The sequence below is a fragment of the Carassius gibelio genome, chromosome B21 (genome assembly GCF_023724105.1).
Source record: "Carassius gibelio isolate Cgi1373 ecotype wild population from Czech Republic chromosome B21, carGib1.2-hapl.c, whole genome shotgun sequence".
NCBI classification, from domain to species: domain Eukaryota; kingdom Metazoa; phylum Chordata; class Actinopteri; order Cypriniformes; family Cyprinidae; genus Carassius; species Carassius gibelio.
In genome coordinates, this window is record NC_068416.1 from 4,860,359 (window position 1) to 4,880,690 (window position 20,332).

Here is a 20,332-nt window from a genome sequence, read left to right on the forward strand (position 1 = left end):
CTCTCCTGTATTGTCTGGTTGTCTGCTTTCCTTTCTTTCTGCCTTTCCTGTGGGAACTCTAGTACAGTGGTTTAGATGATACCAGGTTGTGCTTCCCTCCACTTGGACTGCTGTTGGAGTAGCTCTCACCACTGTGTAGGGTCCTTCTCTCCTGGGCTCATTCCATTTTCTCCGGAATACCCTCAGATAAACTTGGTCCCCTGGAACAACTGGACAGACCGTCTCCGATTCCTCACTGGGCTCTTTTCTTTTTTCCTGTAAATAGATAGCTTTATGTATGGCAGTTAGTTTCTTCATATAAGAGCGAAGTTCCATTTGTAATTGTTCTAGAGGAGGTCCTTTATAGGGACCTCTACAATATGGCACAGGCATGGGTCGACCCGTAAGCATTTCATGCGGTGTTAAGTGTGTGCTCCTGTTAGTTTGCATGCGATAGCTCATTAGTGCGAGCGGTAATGCATCAATCCAATTAAGTTTAGTACTTTCACATATTTTGTTTATTTTAGCCTTGATAACTCCATTAACCCTCTCCACTATCCCTTGTGACTGAGGTCTATAAACGCATCCTAGTCTCTGTTTTATTCTTAATTGTTGCAACACTTGTTTCACAGTTTTTTGTATGAATGCCGACCCATTATCTGAACTTATTTCTGATGGAATTCCAAATCTAGGAATTACCTCTCTTGTTAGGAATTTAATTACAGTTCCTGCTCCTAGATCCGCGGATGGTACTGCTTCCACCCATCTGCTAAACCTGTCTATGATAACAAGCATGTATCTTTTGCCTTGTACACGCTTTATCATATCCACATAATCACATACAAGATGTTTAAAGGGGCCTTAGGGTGTTGGAATATGGCCTATTGGTGTCACCATGCCTTTTCTTACATTGTATTTAGCACATACTTCACATGTGGACAAAAATTCATCCACCATTGCATATAAATAAGGAGACCAATATCCTTGCTGTTTAATTTTTCTTACTACTTCTCCCCTTGCACAATGGTCAAAACCATGTGCATCTGTAATAAGAATATTCAACATTGAAGTAGGTGCAACAATGTGTCCTTCATGTGTACGCCAAATTTCCTGTGAGTCTTTTTTAGCTCCCCTTTGTTGCCACATTGATTGTTCATATGGGCCTGCTTGTTGTTGTATTCGAATAATGTCATCCAATTGAGGATGAGGCTCGATAAGTACAACAGGTGCTAATACTGCTACTTGACACCCTGAAGCTTTTTTAGCTTCTAGATCTGCTGCATTATTTCCTTTGATGACATAGTCATTTCCCTTCTTGTGTGCTTGACATTTGATTATTGCTAGTCGTTTTGGTAGCATCATAGCAGAAATCAATTGCCCTATTTGTTCACTATGTTGAATGGGAGTCCCATCACTCTTTTTGAAACCTCTTTGTTTCCACACTGCTCCGAATAGATGACATACACCATGAGCATACGCTGAATCTGTAAAAATGTTAGCAGTTTGTCCTTTTGCTAACTGACATGCAGTTGTGAGAGCTTTTAATTCTGCTAATTGAGCAGAGCAGGGCTGTACACAATGTTGTGATATCACAGATTCAAATTCTTTTTTGTTTTTCTTCACTACTGAATATCCTGTATGATTTCCTTCGTGATCCCTAAAGCTAGAACCATCTACAAAGTAAGTTACTTCTGCTTCAGTAATAGGTGTTGATTCTAGATCTGGTCGTAATCTAGTAAATGCCAAGGACTCATTCACACACTCATGAGGTTCTCCTTCAAAAGCCAAAGGAATTAATTCAGCCGGATTAACTGTATGGCATCTTTTAATAGTAATATCTGGATATGTGAGTAATGAGGAATAGGCTAGAATTCGAGCTTGTGTCAGAACAAATTTCCCTTGTTCTATTAATTCCACAACTTTGTGATGGGTATATATTGTTACTGGATACCCCATAGTTATTGTGGATGCTTTTTCATAAGCATAATACACTGCAGCTAAACCCTGTTGGTAACATGGTGGGTATCCCTGGGCTACATTGTCTAATTTTGTGCTATAGTATGCTATAGGCTGTTTTTTCCTCCCACTACAGGTCTCTTGCATTAATACAGCTGATGCATAACCATCAACTCTATTTGCCACGTATAGATGAAACATTTTATCATATTCTGCCATTCCCAGGGCAGGGGCCTGTTGTAATTCTTTTTTTATTGCTTCAAATGCTAGTAAGGCATCTGTGTTCCATTTTAATGGATTTCTTAAATGTTGTAATCCTGCTTGTTTCATAATTTCTCTCAAAGGCCCTGTCTTAACTGCATAGTCTTCTATCCAATCGGCACTAAAGCCTGTCATTCCTAGAAACGTCATCATTTGTCCTACTGTCTGAGGTAACGGTGTTTTACTTATACCTTCTAACTGAGCTGGTGCTATAGCTCGTGTACCAAATGCAATTAATCTTCCCAAGTATTCCACTTGAGGCTGGCAATACTGCAATTTGTTTTTAGACACCTTGTGTCCTCCTTCTGCTAATTTTGTCAACACCTTAATTGAGTCTTTGTGACATTGTTCTAGTGAGGTAGAACAGATAATCAAATCATCCATGTATTGTAATAGTGTACCGTCTATTACAAGGTCTTCTAAATCATCCTTCAAAATCTTGTTGAATATATGTGGTGAATGTTTATATCCCTGAGGAAGCCTGGTATATGTATATTGCTTATTTGCAAGTGTAAATGCAAATAAATATTTACTCTCTTCTGCAAGCGGTACACTAAAGTAGGCAGAGCAAAGATCAATTACAGTAAAGTATTTGGCATCAGGAGGGACATTTGTCAGTAAAGTGTGCGGGTTTGGTACCTCAGCTGGCATATCTTCCGTTATTTCATTTATTGTTCGTAAATCATGAACAAGTCGCCATCTATTTTTGTCTGATTTGATTACAGGCATAATTGGAGTGTTACAGTAACTAGTAGTTTCTATCAATACCCCTGCCTTCACTAAGCCTTCAATTGTCTCCTTTATTCCTGCTTCCGCATCTGCCCGTAAGGGATATTGTGCTTTTCTAGGCAGACGTGCATTTGGCTTTAGTTGAACTCTTACTGGATTTGCTGATTTTATTAATCCAATATCTGTGTCATGTTGAGACCATAGCTCAGTTGGTACCTGACACTCCATTTCCTTAAATAATTCAGTCTCATTTGTGTTTATTAAATCAGATGCTGTAGTCATCTGTGTCATTTTATTTTGGCTGATAACTACTTCCTGTGGAATTCCCAGCAAACTGGTTGCACACAGAATTTTGATGTAATTTTTGTCAGCTGAATGAAAAATCAATGGGTTTTCTGTTGATTCCCATTTGCTTTGTTCTGCCCTTTTCATCATTGGTCCTAAATCTTTTGCTTTCCAATTTCTTCCTACATATACTGCAATATGCGGGACAGAGTTATTTACATTGAACCATTTTTTGACAAACTCACTTTCTGGTATGTTTAAAGCTGCTCCCTCCTTACCTATGATGATGTACTGGGAGACTATTTCAATCTGCTGTCCTTTTGTTTCTTTTTGCCATTTCTGTTCTATATCTTCATCCCTTTCTTGATCATACATCATTGTGCAATGAAATTCAGACTTTGATAGCTGTGCTTCAGGTATCTGTGCTTCAATAAACTTTCCCCATTTATTGACTGTCTGTCTCACATCTTGTTCTATCTGTCCTATCCAAAAAACATTTGCTTTTGGCTCTGCAACCATCATTTGTGTTTCTGTTCCTATTGCATCAATATATATACCTTCTGGAGAACACCAAATTTGTAGTCCTAATTTACATAATGCATCTCTTCCTAACAAATTAATAGGAGTTTGATTTGATACCAGAATGGGCATTGTTATACTTTGATCTTTTGTTTGTAGACACACTGGAGCTGTTATGGGAATCAATTGCATTTTTCCCGAGAATCCTATTGTCTTTGCAAATTTTCCAGACAAGGGGAGATGTGAAGCATATTTCAAATTAATGCATGTTAAATTTGCCCCCGTATCTACCATAAATGGAAATGGTTCTCCCTCTATTTTAATCTGCATAATAGGCTCTTGATCAGCTTTTGTTGATAAAATTGGAAGCTGACTCTCCCCTTTAGGATTCTCTGGGCACCCCTAATAGCCTGGATTGGGACCTCCCCAAGGGTTTACTGGGCCCTGCACTGGACCCCGAGTAGGCTGTTGCCAGCTCATCTCCCTTCTACCCTGAGGTTGCTGTGGCCATTGTTGAGTTGGACAGTCAGCTTTGATGTGTCCGGGCTGTCCACAGCCCCAGCACAAGGGGGGAGGCCTGTCTCTGCCTCTGCCTCTGCCTCTGCCTCTTTGCTGTATGGGGTTTTTTCTCCATCCCATTTGTCCTGGCTGTTGAGTATAAACATTTATTATGGGCACAGAGTTCAAGTGTTCATTTGGAGGGACTGCTGTAAGTAGGCTTGACTGAGTAGTAGGTTGTGGAGCAATTACTGGAGGCATTAGAGTCATTTGTTCGACTGTTGCATTTGTCGGGATCCCCCTCAGTTTCTTGTTTCCACCTTTTCAGCTCTTTTTGGACATAAGTGGTTGGATTTTCTAAATCTCCAATTCCTTCTCCCTTCAGTGATTTAGGATTCAGTCTGATCGGATACTCCGCACGCAATGCCTGCCATACTGCTGGGCGGAATGCATCAAAAACAATCCCATCCATATTGTGAGAGTTCACTGCTCTGTTTAGAGTCGTGGTAAGAAGAATTTCATCCATCTTTGTCCCTCCAAGAATTTTAGCCAGCAGAGCTTTAACATCTCCCACTGCCAATAGCTTTCCCATTGTTTCCTCTTCAAACACTTTAATGAATTTCCCTGCACCCTCATGAATATCAGGAAGGCGAGTGACAAGCCCCTCGAGGTCCTGTGAAGCCCAGGGGACATACTGTCCCTGCTCACCCTTGATTAAAATTGGGAGCTGTGCGGCCAGTGGTCTAAGTGTCCCTTTATCTCTGCCCTGTTCCCATTTACCGTTCTCAAATAACTCCTCTGCCTGATTCTCATCCTCACTACCATAGAACAACTTACTCTTTCCTCTTTCCAATTTATTTACCTCTCTGATCTTTTTCCCTGATTCTCTAATTTTCTCTTCCATTTCTTCTTCCAAAGCTTGTGCTTGTGCTACAATATCTCTATCTTTCCTCCGTTTTCTTTCTAATCCTTCCTCAAACCAGGTTTTGTCTTCCTGACATGCTTTCATTTTTTCTAACACTGTACGTGCTTGTCTATAACAGTCGAGTTGCAGACCTTCTGCATTCTCCTGTCTAGTTTGCTTCTGTGTTTTTACAGCTGGTTCCTCTCTATCTTCCGTCTCTAACTGCCCTTCTAACTCTAGTTCTCCTGTTACCTCCATGGTTCCCTTGAGTAATGGGAATTCTTTTCCTAAAGGCAGATAGGGGGGAGGCTCTGAAAATAACTTTTCTTTTCTCATGTTATCTTTCTCTGCCTCCTTCAGGACTTTCCTAGCCTGTTTTATACTCTTCAACATATCTTCACCTTCTTTTTTAAACAGCGCAAGTACTTCTTTCTCTTTTTCCCGTTTTGTTTCTCTTTTTTCTTTTTTCATATTGATGCTTTTAGTTTTATAGTTTTTTATCAGAGTTTCCATTTCCTCACACAATGCCACATCAAATGTCCCTTCCTTTGGCCATTTTGTCATCATATTTTTTGTTCTCTTCTGCCATTTCTTCGAGATTTTGTCTATTTGCTCTTTACACAGCGGATTTTTTAATCCAAGGATTTCCACTGGTGTGGCTGCCATATCTTTATTTATATTATTACCACCAACAATCAACTTTTTAGTTTTATATAGTAACTTGGTTACAATCTCTTCCTTTCCTTTCACTGAATTTAACTATTTTTTACCCCTTTCACCCTACTTTCTATTCTTTTTTATGTGTCATACCCTTTTGAATTTAGTTTTTTATTGTCTCATGCGTTTACACTTTTTTTAAATTTATATTATTATTTAACTGTCTATTTTATTTACCCTATTTTATTATCACTTTTTAGATAACTATTTCTAACAATAATTCTTTATTTTTATTTTTACTTCTCTTTCCTTTTTTGTCCACCCATGTATTAAATCTTTAATGTGGGAACTTCCTCCCTTGCTCTCACTCCCACAGTACTGGGCTCAGAAAATGTTCTCCCCTTTCACACAGACATCCAAATTTCAAAACTCTATTATAGATCTCGGTTTAAACTTTATTGATACTAATTTCCTAAGCCCATTCACACTTGCTACACTCTTTATTGAGCCAGAGTGCTTATGCTTGCATACTTTTTCCCTTTATCTAAGGGATAATCATTCATTAATTGTCCTTTTATTGTCAAGGCTCATCATACATTCATCCCTCTCAAGTGGATCTGGGACGAGTCCAATTCTGCCGGTTCACACCTAAGTGAAGGTCCAGGAACGGTGCTCGACCCTTACCCACCCAATACGGAATTTATTTGTTCATACATTCATCATTGTTCATACGGTCATTCGTCCGGACACAGTTTCATCCACACAACAAAACACAGCTCTTTCTAGAGCTCGCTCTACCTAGAGCGTCCTTAAGGGCCCACTTATTCTGTCTGCTTATCCGTTTATCACTGCCCTTTCCTAGGTCACAGCTATCCAATAAACACAGACCATTGCATACAATGTCTTTTTGCCTACACCCTTTTTGTTTTAAATCTAGGTTACCTTACAAGGCTTTTCCTTTCAATAAACCAAATATGTGCATGCGGTTATTTCTTCTGGAGTGAAACCCCTTTTTCAATTTGGATATCCTATTTTTTCTAAATTTGGAAGAGTAGATTTTTTAAGTGTCCTTACCACTCAGAACTGACCTCAACCAACACAAACGAATTTTATAAGCAAAAATGCTTACCTTGTTTTATGGTGGCCACCCGGTTGTGTTGATCATTGGTCAGCTCAAAAGCGGCTGTCCACTCTGCCACTCTTGTCCAGTCCCATCTGGGGTGCCAAATCTGTGGTGTATTTCGCCGGTTCTCAGAAGAATCACACTCAGTCAGGGGTTTCTCACCGAAGAAAAGACTTTATTTTAAACAAAACAAAGTCGAGAGGACGTTGCAAGGAACTCTCCCGTGCGTTATTTGGTTTTTCCTTATATACATCATACATGGGGCGGTCCCACATAGACATGTCTCCTTTTAGACCATCATAAATCACAAGGGGAGGGGAGGCCTTTAAGGTATGTCTGACCATATGCTTCTCTCTGTGCATTCCAGGGCATAGGCAACTTGTCTATTAGATTTTAGGCCTGTAAGAGTTTAATAGAATAATAACTTTAAAACAAAAATGGCTAGATTCACATTGATTATATACTTGATTAATTGAAACTTTACTAATAAAAATCTTCCACAGTGTGTGTGTTACGGGTGTTCAGTGATGGGGTGTGTGTGTTACGGGTGTTCAGTGATGGGGTGTGTGTGTGTTTTACGAGTGTTCAATGATGGGGTGTGTGTGTTTGTGTGTGTGTGTGTTACGGGTGTTCAGTGACAGTGTTTGTGTGTTATGGGTGTTCAGTGATGGGGTGTGTGTGTGTGTTACGTGTGTTCAGAGATGGGGTGTGTGTGTGTTTTACGAGTGTTCAATGATGGGGTGTGTGTGTTTGTGTGTGTGTGTGTTACGGGTGTTCAGTGACAGTGTTTGTGTGTTATGGGTGTTCAGTGATGGGGTGTGTGTGTGTGTTATGGATGTGCAGTGATGGTGTGTGTGTGTGTGTTACGTGTGTTCAGAGATGGGGTGTGTGTGTGTTACGGGTGTTCAGTGATGGGGTGTGTGTGTTACGGGTGTTCAGTGACAGGGTGTGTGTGTGTTACGGGTGTTCAGTGATGGGGTGTGTGTGTGTGTGTGTGTGTTATGGATGTGCAGTGATGGGGTGTGTGTGTGTTACGGGGTGTGTGTTACAGTGTGTTATGGGTGTTCAGTGATGGGGTGTGTGTGTTACGGGTGTTCAGTGATGGGGTGTGTGTGTTACGGGTGTTCAGTGATGGGGTGTGTGTGTGTTACGAGTGTTCAGTGATGGGGTGTGCGTGTGTGTGTTACGGGTGTTCAGTGACAGTGTGTGTGTTATGGGTGTTCAGTGATGGGGTGTGTGTGTGTTATGGATGTGCAGTGATGGGGTGTGTGTGTGTTACGGGTGTTCAGAGATGGGGTGTGTGTGTGTGTTACGGGTGTTCAGAGATGGGGTGTGTGTGTGTGTTACGTGTGTTCAGAGATGGGGTGTGTGTGTGTTTTACGAGTGTTCAATGATGGGGTGTGTGTGTTTGTGTGTGTGTGTGTGTTACGGGTGTTCAGTGACAGTGTTTGTGTGTTATGGGTGTTCAGTGATGGGGTGTGTGTGTGTGTGTTATGGATGTGCAGTGATGGGGTGTGTGTGTGTTACGGGTGTTCAGTGATGGGGTGTGTGTGTTATGGGTGTTCAGTGACAGGGTGTGTGTGTTACGGGTGTTCAGTGATGGGGTGTGTGTGTGTGTGTGTGTGTTATGGATGTGCAGTGATGGTGTGTGTGTGTGTGTTACGTGTGTTCAGAGATGGGGTGTGTGTGTGTTACGGGTGTTCAGTGATGGGGTGTGTGTGTTACGGGTGTTCAGTGACAGGGTGTGTGTGTGTTACGGGTGTTCAGTGATGGGGTGTGTGTGTGTGTGTGTTATGGATGTGCAGTGATGGGGTGTGTGTGTGTTACGGGGTGTGTGTTACAGTGTGTTATGGGTGTTCAGTGATGGGGTGTGTGTGTTACGGGTGTTCAGTGATGGGGTGTGTGTGTTACGGGTGTTCAGTGATGGGGTGTGTGTGTGTTACGAGTGTTCAGTGATGGGGTGTGCGTGTGTGTGTTACGGGTGTTCAGTGACAGTGTGTGTGTTATGGGTGTTCAGTGATGGGGTGTGTGTGTGTTATGGATGTGCAGTGATGGGGTGTGTGTGTGTTACGGGTGTTCAGAGATGGGGTGTGTGTGTGTTTTACGAGTGTTCAATGATGGGGTGTGTGTGTTTGTGTGTGTGTGTGTGTTACGGGTGTTCAGTGACAGTGTTTGTGTGTTATGGGTGTTCAGTGATGGGTTGTGTGTGTGTGTTACGTGTGTTCAGAGATGGGGTGTGTGTGTGTTTTACGAGTGTTCAATGATGGGGTGTGTGTGTTTGTGTGTGTGTGTGTGTTACGGGTGTTCAGTGTTTGTGTATTATGGGTGTTCAGTGATGGGGTGTGTGTGTGTGTTATGGATGTGCAGTGATGGGGTGTGTGTGTGTGTTACGTGTGTTCAGAGATGGGGTGTGTGTGTGTTACGGGTGTTCAGTGATGGGGTGTGTGTGTTACGGGTGTTCAGTGACAGGGTGTGTGTGTTACGGGTGTTCAGTGATGGGGTGTGTGTGTGTGTGTGTGTGTTATGGATGTGCAGTGATGGGGTGTGTGTGTGTTACGGGGTGTGTGTTACAGTGTGTTATGGGTGTTCAGTGATGGGGTGTGTGTGTTACGGGTGTTCAGTGATGGGGTGTGTGTGTTACGGGTGTTCAGTGATGGGGTGTGTGTGTGTTACGAGTGTTCAGTGATGGGGTGTGCGTGTGTGTGTTACGGGTGTTCAGTGACAGTGTGTGTGTTATGGGTGTTCAGTGATGGTGTGTGTGTGTGTGTGTGTTACGGGTGTTCAGTGATGGGGTGTGTGTGTGTTACGAGTGTTCAGTGATGGTGTGTGTGTTACGGGTGTTCAGTGATGGTGTGTGTGTGTGTGTGTGTGTTACGGGTGTTCAGTGATGGTGTGTGTGTGTGTGTGTGTTACGGGTGTTCAGTGATGGGGTGTGTGTGTGTTACGAGTGTTCAGTGATGGGGTGTGTGTGTTACGGGTGTTCAGTGACAGGGTGTGTGTGTTACGGGTGTTCAGTGATGGGGGGTGTGTGTGTGTGTGTGTGTGTGTGTTATGGATGTGCAGTGATGGGGTGTGTGTGTGTTACGGGTGTTCAGAGATGGGGTGTGTGTGTGTTATGGGTGTTCAGTGATGGGGTGTGTGTGTTACGGGTGTTCAGTGATGGGGTGTGTGTGTTACGAGTGTTCAGTGATGGGGTGTGTGTGTTACGGGTGTTCAGTGATGGGGTGTGTGTGTGTTTTACGAGTGTTCAATGATGGGGTGTGTGTGTTTGTGTGTGTGTGTGTTACGGGTGTTCAGTGACAGTGTTTGTGTGTTATGGGTGTTCAGTGATGGGGTGTGTGTGTGTGTTACGTGTGTTCAGAGATGGGGTGTGTGTGTGTTTTACGAGTGTTCAATGATGGGGTGTGTGTGTTTGTGTGTGTGTGTGTTACGGGTGTTCAGTGACAGTGTTTGTGTGTTATGGGTGTTCAGTGATGGGGTGTGTGTGTGTGTTATGGATGTGCAGTGATGGGGTGTGTGTGTGTGTGTTACGTGTGTTCAGAGATGGGGTGTGTGTGTGTTACGGGTGTTCAGTGATGGGGTGTGTGTGTTACGGGTGTTCAGTGACAGGGTGTGTGTGTTACGGGTGTTCAGTGATGGGGTGTGTGTGTGTGTGTGTGTGTTATGGATGTGCAGTGATGGGGTGTGTGTGTGTTACGGGGTGTGTGTTACAGTGTGTTATGGGTGTTCAGTGATGGGGTGTGTGTGTTACGGGTGTTCAGTGATGGGGTGTGTGTGTGTTACGAGTGTTCAGTGATGGGGTGTGCGTGTGTGTGTTACGGGTGTTCAGTGACAGTGTGTGTGTTATGGGTGTTCAGTGATGGGGTGTGTGTGTGTTATGGATGTGCAGTGATGGGGTGTGTGTGTGTTACGGGTGTTCAGAGATGGGGTGTGTGTGTGTGTTACGGGTGTTCAGAGATGGGGTGTGTGTGTGTGTTACGGGTGTTCAGAGATGGGGTGTGTGTGTGTGTTACGGGTGTTCAGTGATGGTGTGTGTTTTACGGGTGTTCAGTGATGGGGTGTGTGTGTGTGTTACGGGTGTTCAGTGAGGATGTGTGTGTTACAGTGGTGAGTGATGGGGTGTGTGTGTGTTACGGGTGTTCAGTGATGGGGTGTGTGTGTGTGTTATGGATGTGCAGTGATGGGGTGTGTGTGTGTTACGGGGTGTGTGTTACAGTGTGTTATGGGTGTTCAGTGATGGGGTGTGTGTGTTACGGGTGTTCAGTGATGGGGTGTGTGTGTTACGGGTGTTCAGTGATGGGGTGTGTGTGTGTTACGAGTGTTCAGTGATGGGGTGTGCGTGTGTGTGTTACGGGTGTTCAGTGACAGTGTGTGTGTTATGGGTGTTCAGTGATGGGGTGTGTGTGTGTTATGGATGTGCAGTGATGGGGTGTGTGTGTGTTACGGGTGTTCAGAGATGGGGTGTGTGTGTGTGTTACGGGTGTTCAGAGATGGGGTGTGTGTGTGTGTGTTACGGGTGTTCAGAGATGGGGTGTGTGTGTGTGTTACGGGTGTTCAGAGATGGGGTGTGTGTGTGTTACGGGTGTTCAGAGATGGGGTGTGTGTGTGTTACGGGTGTTCAGTGATGGGGGTGTGTGTGTGACGGGTGTTCAGTGACTGTGTGTGTGTGTGTTATGGGTGTTCAGTGACTGTGTGTGTGTGTGTTATGGGTGTGCAGTGATGGGGTGTGTGTGTGTTACGGGTGTGCAGGGATGGGGTGTGTGTTTGTTACGGGTGTTCAGTGATGGGGTGTGTGTGTTACGGGTGTTCATTGATGGGGTGTGTGTTACAGGGGTCAGTGATGGGGTGTGTGTGTGTGTTACGGGTGTTCAGAGATGGGGTGTGTGTGTGTTACGGGTGTTCAGAGATGGGGTGTGTGTGTGTTACGGGTGTTCAGAGATGGGGTGTGTGTGTGTGTTACGGGTGTTCAATGATGGGGTGTGTGTGTTACGGGTGTTCAGTGACGGTGTGTGTGTGTTACGGGTGTGCAGTGATAGGGTGTGTGTGTGTTACGGGTGTTCAGTGATGGTGTGTGTTTTACGGGTGTTCAGTGATGGGGTGTGTGTGTGTGTTACGGGTGTTCAGTGAGGATGTGTGTGTTACAGTGGTGAGTGATGGGGTGTGTGTGTGTTACGGGTGTTCAGTGATGGGGTGTGTGTGTGTGTTACGGGTGTTCAGTGATGGGGTGTGTGTGTGTGTTACGGGTGTTCAGTGATGGGGTGTGTGTGTGTTACGGGTGTTCAGTGATGGGGTGTGTGTGTGTTACGGGTGTTCAGTGACGGGGTGTGTGTGTGTTACGGGTGTTCAGTGACAGTGTGTGTGTGTTACGGGTGTTCAGTGATGGGGTGTGTGTGTGTTACGGGTGTTCAGTGACGGGGTGTGTGTGTGTTACGGGTGTGCAGTGATGGGGTGTGTGTGTGTTACGGGTGTTCAGTGACGGGGTGTGTGTTACGGGTGTTCAGTGACGGGGGTGTGTGTGTTACGGGTGTTCAGTGACGGGGGTGTGTGTGTTACGGGTGTTCAGTGACTGTGTGTGTGTTACGGGTGTTCAGTGATGGTGTGTGTGTTACGGGTGTTCAGTGATGGGGTGTGTGTGTGCTACGGGTGTTCAGTGATGGGGTGTGTGTGTGTGTTTGTGGGTGGTCAGTTATGGGGTGTGGGTGTGTGTGTTACGGGTGTTAAGTGACGGTGTGTGTGTGTTACGGGTCTTCAGTAATGGGGTGTGGGTGTGCAGTGATGGGGTGTGTGTGTGTTACGGGTGTTCAGTGATGGGATGTGTGTATTACGGGTGTTCAGTGATGGGGTGTGTGTGTGTGTGTGTGTGTGTGTGTGTGTTATGGGTGTTCAGTGATGGGGTGTGCGTGTGTGTGTTACGGGTGTTCAGTGATGGGGTGTGTGTGTGTTACGGGTGTTCAGTGATGGGGTGTGTGTTACGGGTGTTTAGTGATAAGGTGTGTGTTACGGGTGTTCAGTGATGGGTGTGTGTGTGTGTGTTACGGGTGTTCAGTGACAGTGTTTGTGTGTTATGGGTGTTCAGTGATGGGGTGTGTGTGTGTGTGTTACGTGTGTTCAGAGATGGGGTGTGTGTGTGTTTTACGAGTGTTCAATGATGAGGTGTGTGTGTTTGTGTGTGTGTGTGTGTGTGTTACGGGTGTTCAGTGTTTGTGTGTTATGGGTGTTCAGTGATGGGGTGTGTGTGTGTGTTATGGATGTGCAGTGATGGGGTGTGTGTGTGTGTTACGTGTGTTCAGAGATGGGGTGTGTGTGTGTTACGGGTGTTCAGTGATGGGGTGTGTGTGTTACGGGTGTTCAGTGACAGGGTGTGTGTGTTACGGGTGTTCAGTGATGGGGTGTGTGTGTGTGTGTGTGTGTTATGGATGTGCAGTGATGGGGTGTGTGTGTGTTACGGGGTGTGTGTTACAGTGTGTTATGGGTGTTCAGTGATGGGGTGTGTGTGTTACGGGTGTTCAGTGATGGGGTGTGTGTGTTACGGGTGTTCAGTGATGGGGTGTGTGTGTGTTACGAGTGTTCAGTGATGGGGTGTGCGTGTGTGTGTTACGGGTGTTCAGTGACAGTGTGTGTGTTATGGGTGTTCAGTGATGGGGTGTGTGTGTGTTATGGATGTGCAGTGATGGGGTGTGTGTGTGTTACGGGTGTTCAGAGATGGGGTGTGTGTGTGTGTTACGGGTGTTCAGAGATGGGGTGTGTGTGTGTGTTACGGGTGTTCAGAGATGGGGTGTGTGTGTGTTACGGGTGTGCAGTGATGGGGTGTGTGTGTGTTACGGGTGTGCAGGGATGGGGTGTGTGTTTGTTACGGGTGTTCAGTGATGGGGTGTGTGTGTTACGGGTGTTCATTGATGGGGTGTGTGTTACAGGGGTCAGTGATGGGGTGTGTGTGTGTGTTACGGGTGTTCAGAGATGGGGTGTGTGTGTGTTACGGGTGTTCAGAGATGGGGTGTGTGTGTGTGTTACGGGTGTTCAATGATGGGGTGTGTGTGTTACGGGTGTTCAGTGACGGTGTGTGTGTGTTACGGGTGTGCAGTGATGGGGTGTGTGTGTGTTACGGGTGTTCAGTGATGGTGTGTGTTTTACGGGTGTTCAGTGATGGGGTGTGTGTGTGTGTTACGGGTGTTCAGTGAGGATGTGTGTGTTACAGTGGTGAGTGATGGGGTGTGTGTGTGTTACGGGTGTTCAGTGATGGGGTGTGTGTGTGTGTTACGGGTGTTCAGTGATGGGGTGTGTGTGTGTGTTACGGGTGTTCAGTGATGGGGTGTGTGTGTGTGTTACGGGTGTTCAGTGATGGGGTGTGTGTGTGTTACGGGTGTTCAGTGATGGGGTGTGTGTGTGTTACGGGTGTTCAGTGATGGGGTGTGTGTGTGTGTTACGGGTGTTCAGTGATGGGGTGTGTGTGTGTTACGGGTGTTCAGTGATGGGGTGTGTGTGTGTGTTACGGGTGTTCAGTGACGGGGTGTGTGTGTGTTACGGGTGTTCAGTGACAGTGTGTGTGTGTGTTACGGGTGTTCAGTGATGGGGTGTGTGTGTGTGTGTTACGGGTGTTCAGTGATGGGGTGTGTGTGTGTGTGTGTTACGGGTGTTCAGTGATGGGGTGTGTGTGTGTGTGTTACGGGTGTTCAGTGACGGTGTGTGTGTTACGGGTGTTCAGTGATGGGGTGTGGGTGTGTGTGTTACGGGTGTTCAGTGATGGGGTGTGGGTGTGTGTGTTACGGGTGTTCAGTGATGGGGTGTATGTGTTACGGGTGTGCAGTGATGGGGTGTGTTACGGGTGTTCAGTGATGGGGGGTGTGTATGTGTTACGGGTGTTCAGTGATGGGGTGTGTGTGTGTTACGGGTGTGCAGTGATGGAGTGTGTGTTACGGGTGTTCAGTGACGGTGTGTGTTACGGGTGTTCAGTGACGGGGTGTTGTGTCTCCGTAGGAGGGGAAGAGCATCAAGAGCAGCAGTGGATTCTCTGGGAAGGGCTTTAAGTTCGATGAGACGGAGCATGCGCTGGCTAACGAGAGGAAGAAGCTGCAGAAGGCTGCGCTGGGTCTGCACGACTCTGACGACGAGGACGCAGCTCTGGACGTGAGCTCATCTCATCAGCTCATATACACACTGATCACAACACACAACACAGACTCATTACAGCAGAGAAATAAGAGTGAATCATCGGACACACACACACGTTATGAGTGAAAGAGACACAGACTTCCTCTAATGTCTGGTTATGTGGAAGTGAACAGAGCAGATCAGTGATCAGATTTATTCATACTGTCGTCCTCGCAGTGCTCTGGTGACTGAGAGTTACACTGTGTGTGTGTGTGTGTGTGTGTGGTGCGTCTGCAGATCGACGAGCAGATCGAGAGCATGTTTAACTCTAAGAAGCGTGTGAAGGACTTCTCTGCTCCGGGTGGTGCTGCAGGAGCGTCTGCGTCCGGCGTGAGTGGATCCCTGACCGCTGTGTCCGGTCTGAGTGGCCTGAGCGCTCCGTCCGCAGGGAACATCCAGAAACTGGAGATCGCCAAGAAACTGGCCCTCAAGATCCAGGCACAGAAGAACCTCGGCGCGGAGGCACAGGTCAGACACACTGCTTTTACATCAACCTTATCAAGAAAGACTGCACTGAAGGCATGTGTCTGCTGATATTAACGCTGCGCTGTTGTCTTTCAGGATGTGATGCAGCAGGCCACAAACGCCATCCTGCGCGGCGGGACGATGATCGCACCCTCCGTCTCCGCCAAGACCATCGCGGAGCAGCAGGCGGAGAAGATCAACGCCAAACTGAACTACACACCGGTGGAGAAGCTGGAGGAGGAGCGGCAGGCCGCCGAGGCCACGGACACCGTCAAGAGATACGAGGAGGAGCTGGAGATCAACGACTTCCCTCAGGTCCCACAACTCCTCTCAACACAGACACACTGTACACTAACAATCTGAAGCTTTCATCTTAAAGTTAATTCATATTAAAATACCCCTGTTTGGACTCAATGTGTTATGTTATTAAATAGTCATTACTTAAAGGGTCAGTTCATCCAAAAATGAAAGTAAAGCATAAATTAGTCACCCTGAAGTCATCCTAGGTGTATATGACGTTCTCCTTTCAGACAAATTCAGTTGGAGTTATATTAAACATTGTCTGTGATCTTTTGGACTGATGCATGCAACACCTGCTTAGTGACATTCAACAGCTTGAAAGAAGTTTAATAAAAAGCACCCATCAATTACAAGAAAGTGTCTCACACTGCTACTGGGGCTGAAGAAAGGCCTTCTGTAGTGAATCCATGTGTTTCTGGATGAAAAATATCTATATTCAAAACATAATCACTTTAATCTAGCTTGTGCCAACAGCTCCGGGAGCGTGACGTACTGTATGGAGTGAGTGTGAGTGTGTGTGTGTGTGTTCTCCGCGAGGACAGCCTGATCGCTGATGCTGTGTGTTTTGCAGACGGCGAGGTGGAAGGTGACGTCTAAGGAGGCTCTTCAGCGCATCGGAGAGTATTCAGAGGCGGCCATCACTATACGAGGAACATATTTCCCACCGGGCAAAGAGCCCAAAGAGGGAGAGCGCAAGATCTACCTGGCCATCGAGAGTAAGTGTGCTCTCCGGATGCTGGAGGACGCTGGTCTGCTGTGTCTAAAGCGTCTGTGTTGTTGACAGGTGCGAACGAGCTGGCCGTGCAGAAGGCCAAAGCAGAGATCACCCGGCTGATCAAGGAAGAGCTGATCCGTCTGGTGAGTACCTCCTCACTGATCCTCTCTGAACCGGCTCAGACTCACACTCAATCATCTTTCTCTCTGCTCTCAGCAAAACTCCTACCAGCCCACCAGCAAGAGCCGATACAAGGTCCTGTAGCCCAAGACCGACCACAGAAGACCGCTGCCAACTCTTATCTGATCCCACAATGCTCTCTGCTATCTGAGCTTCAGTTATCTAGATGTTTTTACCTATTGTTTCTTATAGTTTGCATCAATGATGTTGAATGTTTTAGAAGATTCCATGTAACTGGACAGTCAGCTTCATTTGGAAATAAAGTGTTCTGTTCGTATGAATCTGTAATATCAGTCATTTCTCACTAAGCTATTCACAGTTTTTAATTTTACATTTGTGATTTACATTGAGCGGATGCTTTTATCCAAAGTGAGAACAAGAAAAGCATTTAGAATCAACAAAAGAACAATTATATACAAGTGTTATAGCAAGTCTGTTAGCTTAACACAGCACACATAGCAAGCATGTATATAAGAATAGAAAAAGAATCGAGAAGCTAGTATTAGTTTTTTGTTTTTTAAGAAAACCGAGCAGTTAGTAAATAGAGTGCAAGTCTAAAAGTTTTTATTTTTTTAAAGAATAGAATTAGAATAGAGTGCTTGAGTTAGAGGGTATATAAAGATGGAAGAGATGTGATGAAAGTCAAGTCGACTAGTCGCTGATGACGTCATTAATGAACAAATAAACCTGGAGCTGAGACTCGAGCCCTGTGTGCACAGCGAGGGCATACGTCACGCATCTACTGCTCCTGTAACAGCTCGTCTTTATCAGGTTTTTGTATCGGAACAGTGTTGACAAAACATTTCCACGATGAATGACTCTGTGCACACTATCTGTGCGTGACGTATGAGCTACTGTCTGTAGTCTGTGTGTGTTTGTTACAATGCAGCAGTGCATTAGATTAGAGCAGCGATTAACTTCAGTTTCGAGCATCCAGTAATATAATCACACATCATTGTGGAGCAATGTCAGAGCATGCATTTATTTGTCATTTTAACTCTTTGGAAACCGAGCCTAAATGTAAAAGTACTTAAAAAATTTCTTATCTCATTGCGACCAGCGACTAGTTGACATCAAGCTTAAAGCATCATTGCAGAGCATTGAAGCTGACTAGTTTGTGCAACCACTAGTGTTTAGCCAATTCTTGAAGATGGCTAAGGACTCAGCTGCTCGGATTGAGTTGGGGAGGTCATTCCACCAGGAGGAACATTTAATTTAAAAGTCTGTAAAAGTGACTTTCTTTGGGATGAACAATCAAGCGATGTTCACTTGCAGAACGCAAGCTTCTAGAGGCACATAAGTCTGAAGTAACAAATTTAGGTAAATGGGTGCAGAGCCAGTGGTAGTTTTGTAGACAAACATCAATGCCTTGAATTTTATGCGAGCAGCTATTGGAAGCCAGTGCAAATTGATAAACAGAGGTGTGACGTGTATTCTTTTTGGCTCATTAAAAATTAATCTTGCTGCTGCGTTCCGAATTAATTGTAAAGGTTTGATAGAATTGGCTGGAAGACCTGCCAAGAGAGCATTGCAATAGTCCAGCCTGGACAGAACAAGAGCTTGAACAAGGAGTTGTGCAGCATGTTCCCAAAGAAAGGGCCTGATCTTCTTGATGTTGAATAAAGCAAATCTGCAGGATCGGACAGTTTTAGCAATGTGGTCTGAGAAAGTCAGCTGATCATCAATCATAACTCCAAGACTTCTGGCTGTTTTTGAAGGAGTTATGGTTGATGTGCCTAACTTAATGGTGAAATTGTGATGGAACGATGGGTTTGCTGGAATCACAAGCAGTTCTGTCTTGGCAAGGTTGAGTTGAAGGTGATGGTCCATCATCCAGGAAGAAATGTCTGTTAGACAAGCTGAGATGTGAATAGCTACCGTCGGATCATCAGGATGGAATGAGAGGAAGAGTTGAGTGTCATCAGCATCGCAGTGGTATGAAAAGCCATGTTTCTGAATGACAGAACCTAATGATGCCATGTAGACAGAGAAGAGAAGTGGTCCAAGAACTGAGCCCTGAGGCACCCCAGTAGTTAGATGTTGAGACTTGGACACCTCTCCAAGATACTTTGAAGGACCTATCTGATAGGTAAGACTCAAACCATTGAAGTGTTGTTCCTGAGATGCCCTTTGCCAGTAGGGTTGATAGGAGGATCTGGTGGTTAACCGTGTCAAAAACAGCGGACAGATCAAGCAGGATAAGTACTGAAGATCTGGATTCTGTTCTTGCCAGTCTTAGAGCTTCAACAACTGAGAGCAAGGCCGTCTCAGCTGAATGTCCACTTCTGAAGCCAGATTGGTTGCTGTCAAGGAGATTGTTGTGTGTGAGAAATGTAGAGACTTGTTTGAACACAGCTCGTTCAAGTGTTTTTGCAATAAAAGGAAGAAGGGAAACTGGTCTGTAGTTCTCTAAAAGAGATGGATTGAGGTTGGGTTTCTTAAGTAGTGGAGTTATATGTGCCTGTCTAAATGATGAGGGAAAAACACCAGTGTGGAGGGAAGTGTTGATGATGTGAGTGAGTGCAGGTACAACTTCAGGAGAAATGGCTTGAAGGAGATGAGATGGAATAGGATCAAGCGGGCAAGTTGTAGGGTGATTAGAAAGGATGAGTTTGGAGACTTCTGCCTCAGAGAGTGAAGAGAAGGATGTAAAAGAGTGTAAGTTTGCTGGTGATATGAGCTTGACTGATTGTGGTGTGGAAAATTGTGCACTAATGGTTGTAATCATATTAATGAAGAATATGGCAAAGTCGTCAGCTATTAGAGATGAAGCAGGAGGAGGAGCACATAGCAGCGAGGAAAATGTTTTAAAGAGCATGTGAGAGTTATTTCATTTTTAATTAGTTTTGTTATGATAGTATGTACTTTTAGCAGTGGAGACATTAGCAGATAAGCAAGACAGGAGTGTCTGATGCACATTAAGGTCAGAAGGATTTTTATGGATTTGCTTCGAACGATGCTCACGGAGAACATCAGACAGTCAAAGAGCAGACAGTGTCTGCTGCAATCTGGTTAGAGTTGAGCTTTTAGATGTTTTTAAAAACAATAGTTCACCTAAAATTAAAATATGATGACATTTTACTCGTCCTGAGGCCATCCCGTTACAAATCAAGAGTTTTGCTCTAGTTGAGACATTTGCATCTCCTCATTCCTTTGCTGTGATGTGTGAGACTCCTCTCTATATTCAGATTACATCTGATCTGGAATCAGATTCTAAAGTACTTGTAATAAGATTAAATTGCATTTTAAAATACTCTGAATCAGACTACAGTTACGTTTTTATTGATGATTACATATTATTACCAAAATAAATTATTCATCTAAATAAATTATTTATCTTAAATAGCCTACGGTCAGAAAGTCTCCAGTTTTGTGGGCGTTCTCTCAGAGATCAGTCATTAGTCAGGTGTCTAACAGCATTTGGGCACTGGATTTACACAAATCTTTACACATTTAAGAAGTGTTCCAACACTGCATCAATTACTGATGAACACACTGATTTTAATTTGGATCATTTCTCACTCAGTTATTTTACCATCTGTTACTTTGTAAGGAGTTTGTCTTTTAAACACATTAAAATACACAAATATTTTCGTCATCTGATCCTCTTTCA

At 44.8% G+C, this 20,332-nt stretch overlaps 1 protein-coding gene across 3 annotated transcripts in view; it reads left to right on the forward strand.

Moving 5' to 3' along the window:
* The window catches only part of LOC127985769 (probable ATP-dependent RNA helicase DDX46), a 28,139-nt gene extending 11,139 nt beyond the window's left edge, over nt 1-17,000 (forward strand). For all 3 annotated transcript variants that reach the window (XM_052587910.1, XM_052587912.1, XM_052587911.1), the window contains 6 exons: nt 14,886-15,035; nt 15,297-15,527; nt 15,621-15,839; nt 16,396-16,540; nt 16,609-16,682; nt 16,756-17,000. In XM_052587910.1, coding sequence (XP_052443870.1) covers nt 14,886-15,035; nt 15,297-15,527; nt 15,621-15,839; nt 16,396-16,540; nt 16,609-16,682; nt 16,756-16,803 — 867 coding nt within the window. In that variant the 3' untranslated portion in view covers nt 16,804-17,000. The remainder of the gene's footprint in view (nt 1-14,885; nt 15,036-15,296; nt 15,528-15,620; nt 15,840-16,395; nt 16,541-16,608; nt 16,683-16,755) is intronic.
* Nucleotides 17,001-20,332: the final 3,332 nt, after the last annotated feature.